The sequence below is a fragment of the Diachasma alloeum genome, unplaced genomic scaffold (genome assembly GCF_001412515.2).
Source record: "Diachasma alloeum isolate Michigan unplaced genomic scaffold, Dall2.0 Dall_scaffold_00288, whole genome shotgun sequence".
Lineage (NCBI taxonomy): Eukaryota > Metazoa > Arthropoda > Insecta > Hymenoptera > Braconidae > Diachasma > Diachasma alloeum.
This window is the reverse complement of record NW_021680427.1, coordinates 484,902-499,454: the sequence shown is the minus strand read 5'-3', so window position 1 is coordinate 499,454 and position 14,553 is coordinate 484,902. Positions and strand designations below refer to the sequence as shown.

General features: G+C 36.7%; 1 protein-coding gene across 1 annotated transcript in view; it reads right to left on the bottom strand.

Moving 5' to 3' along the window:
- Nucleotides 1-14,553, bottom strand: part of LOC107038799 — a 97,383-nt gene that overhangs the window by 23,539 nt on the left and 59,291 nt on the right. Inside the window, exons 4-5 of the mRNA XM_015258082.2 lie at nucleotides 8,688-9,027; nucleotides 1,936-1,989 (exon numbers count right to left, since the gene is read on the bottom strand). Coding sequence (XP_015113568.1) covers nucleotides 1,936-1,989; nucleotides 8,688-9,027 — 394 coding nt within the window. The remainder of the gene's footprint in view (nucleotides 1-1,935; nucleotides 1,990-8,687; nucleotides 9,028-14,553) is intronic.

Below are 14,553 nucleotides of genomic sequence, written 5' to 3'. Positions count from 1 at the left end.
TCCGAAATGAGCTGTCGAAAAAATTTGAAAAAATTGAGAGATAGTTTTTCCAACCCCTCAATCGTAGAAAAAATCGAGCTCAATTTTCAAGAGGGTGAGTGTCAGCTGTTGACTGATTTGACATGGACTATCTCATATACTTTTTGTTCGGATATATTTTTTTTCCGTGATCTTTCAAAATATCTCTCAAGTTTATAATTCTCTCTTGAGGTTATTCATAACTCCTTCGATAGATTCTGAATATTATCTCCTTTCAGTGCTCTTGAGAACCGATAAACTCTTGTCTGTTCTCTTTTCAAGAAATTTTTCCACTTGAAATAATGACGTTTCTGCTATTCAATTTCAAAGATTTTTCTTATAAAATTAAAGTAAAAAAATGAATAGTAAAAAATCTGTTTCAAAAGTCAAGTAAATCTGTTCAAGAAAGATAATAACTCCAATCATTATACCTGGGTGACTTAAATATTCGATTTGATAAACTCAATGGACACAGAAGTGAGTATAAAACTAAGAAACTCTTTCGATTGGAAAGAGCGGCTCGGTGCCGGCGATGCTCGGCTTGAAAGGTATGAAAGGAAACTGAAAGATGTGTGAAATATATTTGTAAATAATGCACATTACCTGCAATCGAAAGTTGTCAGTGAAATTGAGAGAAGAGATTATTTGTATGAAGGTACCATTAGTAATGAAAAAAGCAATAGCGCAACTGAGATTAGCCAGTAAACATGTAACTAGCCTATATGTCAATAATAACTTCTACAAATTCTCGCCTAGTGAAACCTGCCCGATTTGTAATGAATACGAACCCGATACTATTGAGCACTTTCTTCTTAAATGCAATGTTATGAATATTGAAAGAAATAAACTTTCCGAATGTATTTATAGAAATGCTACTATCTTACAACAACCAGGTGAAAGCTGTATATGTTTTCGTTGTAAATTACTGTATAAAGCGAGGTATAAAGCGGGCACGAAAAACAGAAGATTTGAGTTTGTATTATTCTTATGTTTTTTGTTAAAATTAAAACGATGTTAACTCCCACCCACTTGGAGACATATTGTATAAAAAGATTTTGTATCTTTAGATTAATCAATTAGAATGACATGACTTATAAAATAAAATCAGCAGCGTCTCATTCAAAGTCAGTCAATTTGTTCTGAATATTACACGGAGAGAAATATTCAATAAAAATTACGTATCTTTTCCGTAATTCCGGAGCGAAATGTGGTTGTAGGAAATTTTACGGAACAGTCACGGAATTTTTCCGGAGCGTTCCACAATTTCTATCTGAATCTCCTGTGAAAAGTTACGATACCGTCACTTAAATTTTCTGAGTCGATTCCGTAATCGGTGAGTGAATTGTGAGTTCGCGTAATTTTTACTGAATATTTCTCTCCGTGTAGAAATTTTTTCTCTCCGTGTAATCTCGTAATTGGCTCAATCCAATATCTCCACCCAGAACTCCTCTTCTCTCCTCAATTATAAATTAATCTCCATTTTCTCTCAACCTTCAAACTATTCAGGGGAATATTTCAGGTCTCCAGAGAGGCATGTACAATCGCCCTTTATTGTTTAACCCAAGGAGGTGCAATGTACAGGGAGATCGCATGTACCATGAGAATGTGGTCGTTACCTTCCAATCATCTCAGCGTTTAATCAACTACCGAGGCTTTATTAGCTCCCCTGCCGTAATTGTTCCTCAGAAGGTGAAATTGAATCGCGTTACCTTTGTCAAATTAATTGTTTCATCAATCAACTCTGTAAATTAATCAAAGCAAACTCTTCTCATACTGTATGAATATTTCTCTCATTCCTTTCCATTTCCCTCGTTATTATCACGATTCTCCCTGTTTTATTCGAGTAAACTCTTGCGCCAGCTTGTCAATGGCATTAATAATGTGATAATACTCTCCCGGAAATATTTATCCGCTTACCCGGTGGTCCGATGGGTCCTGGGGGTCCTGGTGAGCCCTTCGCACCACGTTTACCTGTAAAAATGAATGATTACATAATTAGAAAACTTGGAACATCATTTTCTGACGTTTCAATTTTGCTGAGAAATAGTTTCCCCATGAAAATTATCCCTGATGCAATTTCCCCCGGATAATTTTATACTCTGTCATCGAGTTAATGATCGCTCGATGTGCCGTCGAGGGGGCATAACACTGTGTACGTGAGCGTAACAAGTTTCCCCCGAGGGTTGGATCACACCCGTGGTATTTCATCGAAACTCGAGGTAGGTATTCAAGGGGAAAAGTCGTCTCATTATCGAACAATTCCAATACTTTCGAACTCGTAAAAAGGCAGATGATGAAACGAGGCAGACGATGGAGAAAAAGAAACTGCTTATCGTTGTTTCCTTTCGCGCTTTTCTACTCGTATTGTCAGGACAGAATGCTGAATCCATGGAGAGGAAAATTTTTATGATGAAGAGGATGCGAAAATTTTCTGATGGGAATTCATGAATCGAGGGATTTGAACTCGAACGAGAAGAAAAGATGCGATGGTGTCCACTAAATTTCAGGGAAATCTTTCAGCGATTCTTTGGTGAGAAGTCCTTTTCATGTACGTCTCACTTCGATTGTCCAAGTTTGAAGTTGATGAAAAAGTTGAATAATTAATAAGTGATACAAAGAATATGTGAACCGTACGTGGGGAAGAGAATTTTTCTTAAATGAAAATAGACAGGTACGTATTCATGCGCACTGTTGAAAATTTTCCACTGAAATTTCCGGTATGAGTTTTGGAAATTACTAGTAAGTAACGTTACAATGAAAGGTTATTTTCGATCGGTATATTTACATTCTTTATTACTCTCAGGCTATCTACTCGGCCAAACCTTAGATGTTTTTAAGGTATAAATTACATAGAAAGCGGCATGCTATCTTTCAACATTCACGGCAAGAAATTTTTAGAAAAACTCTAGTGCTAGCACGGGAAAAGAGGCGCAAACTGACGGCCAGGAAAAAATTCTAGTGCCGACACTAGAAATTTTATTGGGGGAAAAGTGAATTTTTCCCCGTATTTCTGTGAAAATTTCACAGCAATCCCCAGAAATTTTACCAGAAATACCAAGGAATTTTACCTTCAGCACTAGAATTTTTCACAGCAGGTGGATTGTAATTTTTTTCAGTACTCGTACTAGAATTTTTCTAAATAATTTCTCTCCGTGTTCCGGCCCTCTATATGAGGGAAACAATTAATTAATTATCCTTGTGCCTCCGGATTTTGTAATTTGTGCATTGATGATTAATTAATTGTTTCCCTCATATAGAGGTCCGGAGAGTTGAAGGATAGCATATAGCATCTTGCTTTCCATGTAATTTATACCTTAAAAACATCTAAGGTTTGATCGAGTTGACAATCCGGGGATAATAGAATGTAATAAGTAACATGCCTACTGAAATTTCAAGGAATTTTGTCATTGAAAATTCATAACTTCATGGAAAAATCCGTGGCAATTGTACATTTCAGTTCAATTATTTCTGGAAGATTAATGTAAAGTCAGGAAAATTCAGAGAAATCTCTCCTTGAATTCTAGATACTTCTGAATTCTCAAGAAATTCCTTAAAAATTCCTGCAATTCCAAGAATTTTAAAGGTTTTTCCATAAATATCAGGGGAATTTGGTGGTAAATAATCATTTTCACTTGAAAATTTATGTAACTTATAGAATTTCCGTCTTCCTGCCGCTAAAAAATTGACACTTGAATTTTCAAACTTGAAATTTCTTAAATTTTTCCCATTAAATTGAATTCAAGGTCTTTTTCCGGAAATTTCAGCCAAATTTTGTTAACACTGACAAGAGAATGCGAAAATTTTCTACCAGGAATTTATGAATCGTGGGATTCAGGTAGAGCAGGAAAAAGTGGAGCAAATTGTGGCAAGAGAGCCCCAAAAATTACTGTGCTGTCTCATAAAATTATGAAAATGTATCCAGTTTATCTTTACATTTGTTTTTCCATTTTTTCACTTTCCTTTGCATCTGCATGTTGTGGCTGATATCCGGCGGTTAATATATGCTCACCGTAAATTCTAGGGCATTTCCCTACTAGAATTTATGTACGACATGCCGGATCTAACCTCCGCCGAATTCGGCGCGAGTCTCGTTTTTCGTTAGGCATGCCGAACAGGGTATGCCCCATCTGGCTCTCATGAGGCCCAGATAAGGCCAACCGAACCCAACTTAGACGAATTGGGAGAATATTTTGCTCATCATAGACCCACCCTTCAATTTGTTTAAGGGCCAATAGGCCATTAGGGTTGGACATCCCTCTTATTTGCCTATGATAATTGCCTTGCTTTTTTCTCCTGATCAACCCCCATTATCATTTGATACTCATAGTTATTTTCTTTAAGATCTCTTTTGATCCCCGTGATTATTTCTTTCAACCCTTTTGGTTGACCCTTATAATCATTTGACTCTCNGCTCATCATAGACCCACCCTTCAATTTGTTTAAGGGCCAATAGGCCATTAGGGTTGGACATCCCTCTTATTTGCCTATGATAATTGCCTTGCTTTTTTCTCCTGATCAACCCCCATTATCATTTGATACTCATAGTTATTTTCTTTAAGATCTCTTTTGATCCCCGTGATTATTTCTTTCAACCCTTTTGGTTGACCCTTATAATCATTTGACTCTCGAATAAGGTGTTCCCGGCCCTTCTGTTTGACCCTAGAACTAGTGGTCACTGATAAAATCCTAGCCGATTGCCGAATGTCTACTGAATCTCTGCCGAAGGTGCGAGGGAGGGGGGTGGAAGGGGAGGGGATGAATTTATGATTGTTATTATGATATCAAACTATTAAAACGTCAAAAAACATAATGAAAGTATGTATATGCCGGCGCCCGTGGTTCATATAGACAGTACGAATTTCATAAAACGAATAGCGCGGTAGTCTAGTCGGCTAAGGCGTAGGATTAGTAATCGGGGTAGGTCTTGGGTTCGAAACCAGTCATAAGCGGAATATTTTAGGTTAAAAAAAATCGGTTCTTCAGCGATGAATACGTTGGGGGGTCAATAGTGATGAATAATAGATGACCAAATTTGATTGCAAATAATTATTTTCTTTTTTTTACATTATTGGGGATTATCACGGATGGCCGAATCATCCATGCATGGATATATTTGCAATTCTTGAACCGGTGTCATTCAAAAATTTTCGGAACAATTTTGAGAGTGAGCATTGAATTAGAAATAATTGATGATAAATTACCAATAAAATTGATAATAATTTTAATTGGCTTCTATGATTCGGCCTGGATACGGCAACCATGATCTGGCCCGGACGTTCAAAGTGCGTAACGTTTTTCGTCCGGGCCGGACTCGGTTGACCACACCAGCACCGAACGTCAGGCTCGGCATGCCAAATCAGGGCCGAAGGGTTTGCCGAATTAAATTTCTAGTAGGGTTTTAGAACGATTTTTTATAGGGGTTCTCTTGCACATATATTTGAGTTGGTTCTTCCAATGTTGAAGTTAAAAAAATTGTACATGAATAAATGATACAAAAAAAAGTTAAAATTGATTAAAAATAAACGGATGATGAAATAGACTCATCTCTCTATATTACAAAAATCCAAATCGCTTTTTCGTGATGGAAATTTGGTACTTAAAATTAAGACTCCAAAATTAAGGGTCACAAGGGTCAAAATCAAAGTCGCAAGGGTCAAAATATGGGTCACGAGGACGAGAGTAAGGATCACAAGGGTTAGAATAAGGGTCACAAGGGTCAGAAAAAGGATCACGAGGGTCAGATTAAGGATCCAAATAAGGGTATCAAAGACCAGATCAAGACTCCAAATAAGGGTCACAAGGAAAAATTTATATTTGAATAACTCTATAACTACTGAGATGATTTCGCTGGCATTTCACTCTAGTCTTAATCACACAAAACTACATCGACTATGATCAAGAGAAATCAATTCTATGATTTCTCGAGGAGGAACAATGGAATTTGCAAACAAAAGTCTTTTTTTTAACATTTTCTTTGCAAGTTTTATTGATAAATCGGGAAAACCGCTGAGACAATGTGGTTCAAAACCTAATCAGCTGTAATTACGTGAAAATGCATCGATTGCATGAAACAAAATTTGGATCGAACCGTTCGTGCCAGCGGAATCGTTGGGCAAACTTCTGACATACGCACACGAACATTCTTCTAAAAACTTCATAGAAAGTTTCTAGAGGCCATGAAACGTGAGGGTATAAAAATATATGTATTTTTTTAATTCAACGCATGAAAACTGTAAAAACGAATAAATGAGAAAAAAGTAAAAATAGGTGTTTCCCTGTTATTTACGTAGCAAAAGGTCTGAAATTTTCAGTTTACTCATTTCAGTGTGGGTAACAAAATATAAACGAAAATTCAAAATTGAAATTTGGAGGCCCAAAACCCACGATGTTTTTTGTGGAATGTCTCAAGTACATAAATAAATAAATAAATAAATGAAGAACTAAACAATACCACGAATAAATAGAAAAAAGTATATTGTGTTATTAGTACGTAAAGTACCACTTCTTCGCACGGGTAGTCGGACAGTTTTTCCCCGGACAAAATTTCTCGGACAAAATTTCCCGGACAAAATCTCCCTGAAAAAAAATTACCCCGGACAAAATCCCCCGGGACAATTGCTTTTTGCGAAATTTCCTCGAAAAAATTACTTTCAACGAGTCTTCTGAGGGGTAAATTTTCCGCAAATAACAATCCGTATGAATTTAATTCTTTTGTAATTTCATTGAGGCTAAAGACTCGATAATTTCATGTGGTCTATTGTGCGATTCAGTAATAAAAACCCCTTTAATTGAGCATTATCGTTATATTTATTTTGGCCGGATCCGGTTTCCTAATCGCAAATTCCTTTTTCAGGGAGATTTTATCCGGGGAAATTCTTTTTCGGGGAGATGTTGTCCGGGAAAAACTGTCCTAGAATCCTTCGCACGCGCGAGTAACACATCCTATTCTTTGTAATATAGTCCAGGCTCCATACTAGACACATTCGTAACATACACTGATAGAATGATTCATTTATTCCAAACGAGATTCGCTAACTATTAACGAATGGTAGAGTTGAATATGACCAAATGAATATTCGTTAATAGTTAACGAATGGTTCACTTGAATGGCGAAAGTCAAGTCAAACAAGGCTCCTCAAATGTACATTCGTTAACTATTAACGAATGAACATTTGGTGGGACCGAATAGACCCTAACCTCCAACCAAAATCCATTCGTTAACAATAACTAATCCGTTCTATCAGTGTAAACTGGACCTAAATCCGTGTCGAGTGACACCCCCACTTTCTGGCTTGAATGTTTTCATTTCATATTGTTCGGGTTTCAGCTGCATTCACATATTTCTTAAATTAAGTATTCTTTGTTTTGTTCTTTTCACTTCAAATAATTTTTCAAGTGAAAATAACAAAATTACGGGTTTCGGCTGCATTTACCTATTTCTTAAATCAAGTATTCTTTGTTTTGTTCTTTTCACTTAAAATAATTTTTCAAGTGAAAATCGCAGAATTACAGATTTCGGCTGCATTTACCTATTTCTTAAATTGACTATTCTTTATTTTGTTATTTTCACTTCAAATAATTTTTTTCTGCTAGTTAAAATCTTCTTGAAAGTATGAAAGCCATCATATCCCCATTTAGGTGATTCTTTTATTTTAGATCCTACCAGGAAACTCGAATATTCCTTAAACATCCTGCAATTGGCCTGTTCGTCCTACCTTCCGAGTTCTCTACTTTTCGGGAGTGCAGTGGGTGTAAAGTGTTCGTTTTCCGCACGTCATGCGGAAAGCAACCATTTTACGCCCGCTAAATTGCCTCGAAAAGTGAACTCATCAGGCAGATACCTCAAAAATAAAGTCTTCCATAATTTCCCACAATTAATAGTCACGTCCGGCAAATTGAATGGGAAAGCGTAAAAAATTCAACAAAAGAAATTGAAGATTCACTCCGACAGATCAAGAGGATTAGACACTCAATAATGCGCTGCAGATGGCTCCTTGTCGAAACTGCTAAAAGCCCGTTGAACACGGCGTCAAGCGAGGCATCCAGTATACCTGTACCACACTGAACTCGAACGGATGAATACCCGTCTTCTCTACTTGGCTATTCCCCCACACATACGCCGTATATCTCTCGCTCAAGGGATGGCTCATCCCGTCGATCCATAATCCTCCTAAGCCCCCAAGATGAACAAAAATGAAAGAGAATGAGGAGGAAAATGTGGCTAAAAAAAGAGGAACTTGACGCAAAAAAAAAATCCACAGTAAGGCGTTTAATATACATGAATTTTTTTTTCTGAAAAAAACTTTTTCAAAGTCTTGTTCTATTCTCTCCCTCTCTGTCCTGCATCTCCGTTCATGTCTTTTATACTCCACCCACATTATGCCCTCCTGCCATGCACTTCCTGTACTCCTACTTCCTCATCATCTCCAACATCTCTAACGTCTTCCTTGCAGATTAAAGTGGACACCCTCTCTCTCCTCATTTCTCTCCTGCTTATATTTCTCTTTTTTTATCTTACTCTTTTATAACAATGAAAACCAGAGTAACGCTCCACTGTGCAACGAACAAAAGACAGCCAAGTGTCCAGTGGATAGTGCAATTCCGCTTCTTCTATTTCCCCGAGTGCTTGAGAATGGAGGAAAAAAGAAATGAACAGTTGTGTAACATACCGTCAGTGCCATTTCTCCCGGGTAAACCGGGTGTACCATCGCGACCCGGTTGTGCATCACGCCCCGGCAATCCATCGGCTCCATTTCTACCGGGCACACCGTCGAGTCCTGGCTCACCAGGAATTCCATCTCTACCGTCGAGTCCAGTGGGCCCTGGTTCACCTCGAGGACCCCGTTCACCGGAGTGACCAGGAAATCCTCGAGGACCCTCTGGACCCACTGGACCTGGAATACCCGGTAGTCCACGATCGCCCATTAATCCGGGGAGTCCCGGTGTTCCGGGCGCTCCTGGTGGACAGTATTCCGCGGATTTTCTGCATAATGCGTCCATTGCGTTGAACTGAAATGAGTAATAAGTGGGTGACTGCAGATTTTAAGCAGCATTTGCCAGCTCGAAGTGGCTATTAGCACCAGATGCGGATGCATCTGTGTGCCTAGCCGTGACTGTAGTTGTTGCTGGGAAAGATGCGTTTGACGGTTAAGGGCGGGAGGTGAGGGGCAGGGTTACGTGCGTGCTGGTGTAAATAATCACTCGGTTTTGTTTATGATTCAAATAGTGCAGGACTGGGTACGTAAAGGTTTGCTGTTGCTATAGTAAACCCCGATCACCTTAAATTTGTGACTTTATATACTGAATCGATGCATTTTGACGAGTTATTAATGGGGAAAATGTTGGAAAAAGTCGCTCTCATAAACTCGAACTTATTCGGGTGTTATGAGGTGTGATTTCGTCCCTTTCTGTGAGCTAGGTTACACAATATAAATTCCACCGCTATGAGTCATCCTTCTTTATAGGTAGGTGCTCAATAGATGTACGGGATGCACGGAGAGAAATATTCAATAAAAATTACGTATCTTTTCCGTAATTCCGGTGCGAAATGTGAAACCTGCCCGATTTGTGATGAATGCGAACCCGATACTATTGAACACTTTCTTCTTAAATGCAATGTTATGAATATTGAAAGAAATAAACTTTTCGAACGTATTTATAGGAATGCTACAATCTTACAACACCACCTCAAGTAGAAATTAATGATATTTCAGCCCCCAAAAATAAAGCTCAGGTCAAAGCTGTATATGTTTTTGTTGTAAATTGCTGTATAAAGCGAGGTATAAAGCGAGCACGAAAAACAGAAGATTTGAGTTTGTATTATTCTTATGTTTTTTGTTAAAATTAAAACGATGTTAACTCCCACCCACTTGGAGACATATTGTATAAAAAGATTTTGTATCTTTAGATTAATCAATTAGAATGACATGACTTATAAAATAAAATCAGCAGTGTCTCATTCAAAGTCAGTCAATTTGTTCTGAATATTACACGGAGAGAAATATTCAATAAAAATTACGTATCTTTTCCGTAATTCCGGTGCGAAATGTGGTTGTAGGAAATTTTACGGAACTGTCACGGAATTTTTCCGGGGCGTTCCGTAATTTTTATCTGAATCTCTTGTGAAAAATTACGATATCGTCACTTAAATTTTCTGAGTCGATTCCGTAATCGGTGAGTGAAGTGAGAGTTCTGTAATTTTTACTGAACATTTCCCCCCGTGTGGACCTTAATAACTCCGCCTCACCTTCTCGAGGCATGGATTCTTTAGAATTCACAATATACGGTAGACATTCAGAATTTACATTGTTTTTACTGAGTAGTGAGGTATTTAACAAACCTTACCCGTTCTTAGCGTAATACAGGATTCACGACGACGTTGCTGGGGTAGAATGCAAAAAAAAGAAATTCGACTAGGTTTCGCTCGCTTCGCTCGCTCTCATTGCGGGTGGATTGGAGTGGGCGTGACTCGTTACGGGTCGAACCAATAACTTCCCGACTAATTGCCTTTCCTTCATTCATTAGAATTACATTTATGTACAACTTATTCAATTGAGAAATTTTCCAAGTTTTTTTGTTTTTGTTTCATTTTCTCAATGAAAACGCGCGGCGCGACAGAAGCCATTTGACAGATTACATATGACTGCTACTCTCTGCGTATTTTTTCCACTATTTTCATTTCCAACAATTACATTGGTAGTAAGCTTCCAAACGGATCGCAATGTATATTTTCAAAAAAATAAAGGCATAAGGATTACCATTTTTTAAACATATTACGGGGGGACTACTGTGAGTTTGAAAAGTCGTGGGTTATTGGAGTGAGACTTTTCATACGTTGAAGATCGATTATATCGATCTAAAAACGAATAATTAGTGCAAAAAAAATTTTTTATCGTTCGTCTGCCCGAAAACGCTTAAAATGCCAACAACAGTCCAGGGCCTCCAATTTTTGAGCTACAAATAATTTTTTTTTTCAAAATTTTCGGAAAAATATGTGGAATAACAATTACGAGCTATTTTTTTTTTAATTCACCTCTTACATGGATAAATTTGCTTTTTTTGTATTTTTTTACACAAATAGTGAATTTTTTTATATGAATAAAAAGCGAAATCAGCTGTGTAGGAGTCGAATTCCAAAAAACTGGCTCATAATTGTTGTTCCACACGGTTTTCCAAAAATTTTGAAAAAAAACAAATCTTTTGAAGCTCTAAAATTGGAGGCCCTGGACTGTTTTTCGCATTTTAAGCGTTTTCGGGCAAACGAACAATAAACAAATTTTTTTTTGCACTAATTACTCGTTTTCACTCCAATAACCCACGACTTTTAAAACTCATAGTGGTCTCCCCTTAAGGCCAATCTCACTCATACTTCATGACAAATATCGTTAGCTATTATTATCTACTTATGGAAAAATCATACTTCCAACGATGACCATTCGTGAATGATCCAGTCACCTCTCTATACACATCACCGACTTCATCTGTTTCATATACATGTTTAAATTTTTGTTTTCGCCCATGAAAATAGAGAAATGAAAAAATCTCTAAATTTAGCTAATATATTAAACATCAAGAACGGAGTTGCTAAATTTGAAAAACTGTAAAATATGATTTTTTTTCTTCTAACAATGTAGTTAGAGATAACTGATCAATCTACTACTTGGGAATAAAATTCACCGTTTATTCATATATTTATTTACTCATTTATATTTATGTAAAGATCCAATACCACAAGACTCATTACAGGATCAAATAGTAGACATTCCTTGACTTCATCGTCACATCGAAACTTCTTGATTTCTCTCTAAATTTCTAGAAACTCCCTGAATTCTTCCGAAATTCCTAGAAAACAAATTTTTCTTGGCACATACGTACATGCCTCACCCGGTTCTGATCATTACCGGATCAGTTTGGCTGTATCTACTAAACTTGATGAGAACTATAAAATAGTTGCAATGACTACATTCCATTGTAGTAATTACTTCTCCGGCCATAGTTACCGTAACCCATGAAAAATTGTTGAGGACTTTTTGACTATAATTCGATGGTGATGAAATATAGTCAGAAGAATTATATTTTTCTCTCTCTGCAGACATGCCCGATCAGACTTTAATTGTTTTCTATCACGGTGCACTCAAAAGGCCCTGACTTGGGAATGATCAGGTATGCCTGCTTCAACTTTGAAATTTTAGTGGTAAGGCAAATATGAAATGGTCCCCCTCAAATCCTGATCGGCCATACCCTAGCCAGGTCTAGTGGGCATTTGGGCAGGAAAGGCCTTACCTGCCCAAAGGCCCGCCTGACCAAATTTCTACTCGAACTACTGTTCGGCCAAAATTAGAATTGAGGAAATTGTGCTTCGAATACCGCTCGACCTTCAAAATTCATGACATATTTTTTTTAAGCTTCAAAATTCAAGTGACGGAATCGTAATTTTTCACAGGAGATTCAGGTAAAAATTACAGAACACGCGGAGAAATTTTTTAGAATAATTCTAGTGCTAACACGGGAAAAAAGGCACAAAGTGAGGCCAGGAAAACATTCCAGTGCCGGCACTAGAAATTTTATTGGGAAAAACGTGAATTTTTCCCTGTATTGCTGTGAAAATTTCACAGAAATCCCCAGAAATTTTACCAGAAATACCAAGAAATTTTTCCTTAACAATACTAGAATTTTTCACAGCCGGTGGATTGTAATTTTTTTCAGTACTCGTATTAGAATTTTTCTAGAAAATTTCTATCCGCGAACGCTCTGGAAAAATTCCGTGATTTTAGGCAAAAATTACGTGACTGTTCCGTAAAATTTCGGAATTACGGAAAAGATACGTAATTTTTATTGAATATTTCTCTCCATGTGTGAAGAAATGAAGGTGTCCAATTTTGAATGCTAAAAATCAGAATTTTTCTTGCAAAACTTGATACACTCGATTCTTGTCAGCGAAGCTTGAGGGAAATATCCGATGAATTTTGAACGTCGAGCGGTGTTCGGAGGATAATTTCTTCAATTCTGACTTTGGCCGAGTAGAGTACGATGTTCAGGATTGTTCCGTTTTAAAACAAAATATTTATTAATTTTCCAAGAAATTTATCAGTTATTCAAAATTGCTATTTAAACTCTTCAATTTATAATGAATCGATAAGTCTGTTAACTCCAATTGTGAGTTTTATAACAATATTGCAATTGGCGTAACACTTGAATATATCCTGAAGTTTCAAATCCCTCATTGACGGTAACTCTCTTCCGTTTCTCCCTCCGAAACTATGGCAAATACCCGAAATGTGGTAACAAAGAGGCCCTCTGAGAGTCCCAAGTTTGATAAAATTTAGAGAGCAGTTCTGCTCTAGCAGCATGCCAACACACATCACAAAATTTCTGCCATCCAATACTAATATTTAATGTTAATTATCCTCATCGAGGCGTTAGATCCAAACCAATTGAACCACATTGAATTATCTTGACTCATCCAATCACTAATAATCTAAAAAATATTTAAATCAAAGTAATTTTGTGGTGTAAAATACTCAAGTGAATTTATATGGTGTTAATCATGTTCTTTTTCTAATTAATCAGAATCAATCTTAAAACCAACCTACATGTATCTATTGACAAATAATACAGAAAATACAGCAAGACTATTGATAAATCATACAACGAATAGAAAAATATTTTATAAATTTCAATCAACTTTAATATTTATTTCGATTTTCAATATTGCGTTAAAAAAACGAATCAATGAATCAATTAGATAAAACTGTTATAATATAACTTTTCAAATATTTAATCCAATGGATTGATTAATAAAAAGGAAAAGGAAATATTTTAATAAGAAATAAAAAGTGAGTGATCCAACACGGAAAATAATTGATTTAAGTAAGGGAGAGTGGGGTAAAATGGCCCCTTTTGACTTTTTTGTGATACTCATAACTCAGAAACAAATTCATTAATTGAGTGCAGTCTAGGCTCATTCTAAAGGGGAAGAAGTGTAATTTCCACGGAAAAAAAATTATTTCATTTCATTTAAAATTGAATGAGCTGTTAACATTTTTGAAAAAATCAAAAGGGGTCGTTTTACCCCACTCTCCCTATATCATTCTTGATTGGAGTATAAAATAAACTTGATTCAAGTATATTTTTTTCCGTGAATGTTATAAATATTGGAAGATCTGGCAACCGCAAAATTCTTTAAAACTCGTATTAAACATCCAAGTGAATTAAATCCATTTATGTCACGGCGAACGATAAACCGCGTTTCTAACCTCGCTCCGCTCGGTTCAAACGCGGTTTATGGTTGCAAGACATAAAATATTATAGACCACTCGGGCACAAACTTCGTTTTCAACGAATGTGAATACAGACCTCGACTTCGGCTCGGCCTGTAACCTTCACATTCGTCGAAAACGAACTTAGTGCCCTAGTGCTCTAATGTACTATAAATATCGAGATTTTTCATGTCAAAACAACAATGAACCAAATTTTAGAATAACTTGAGAAAAATTATTCCTAATTCAGGAGTATTGTCAACGCGATGCATTAGGG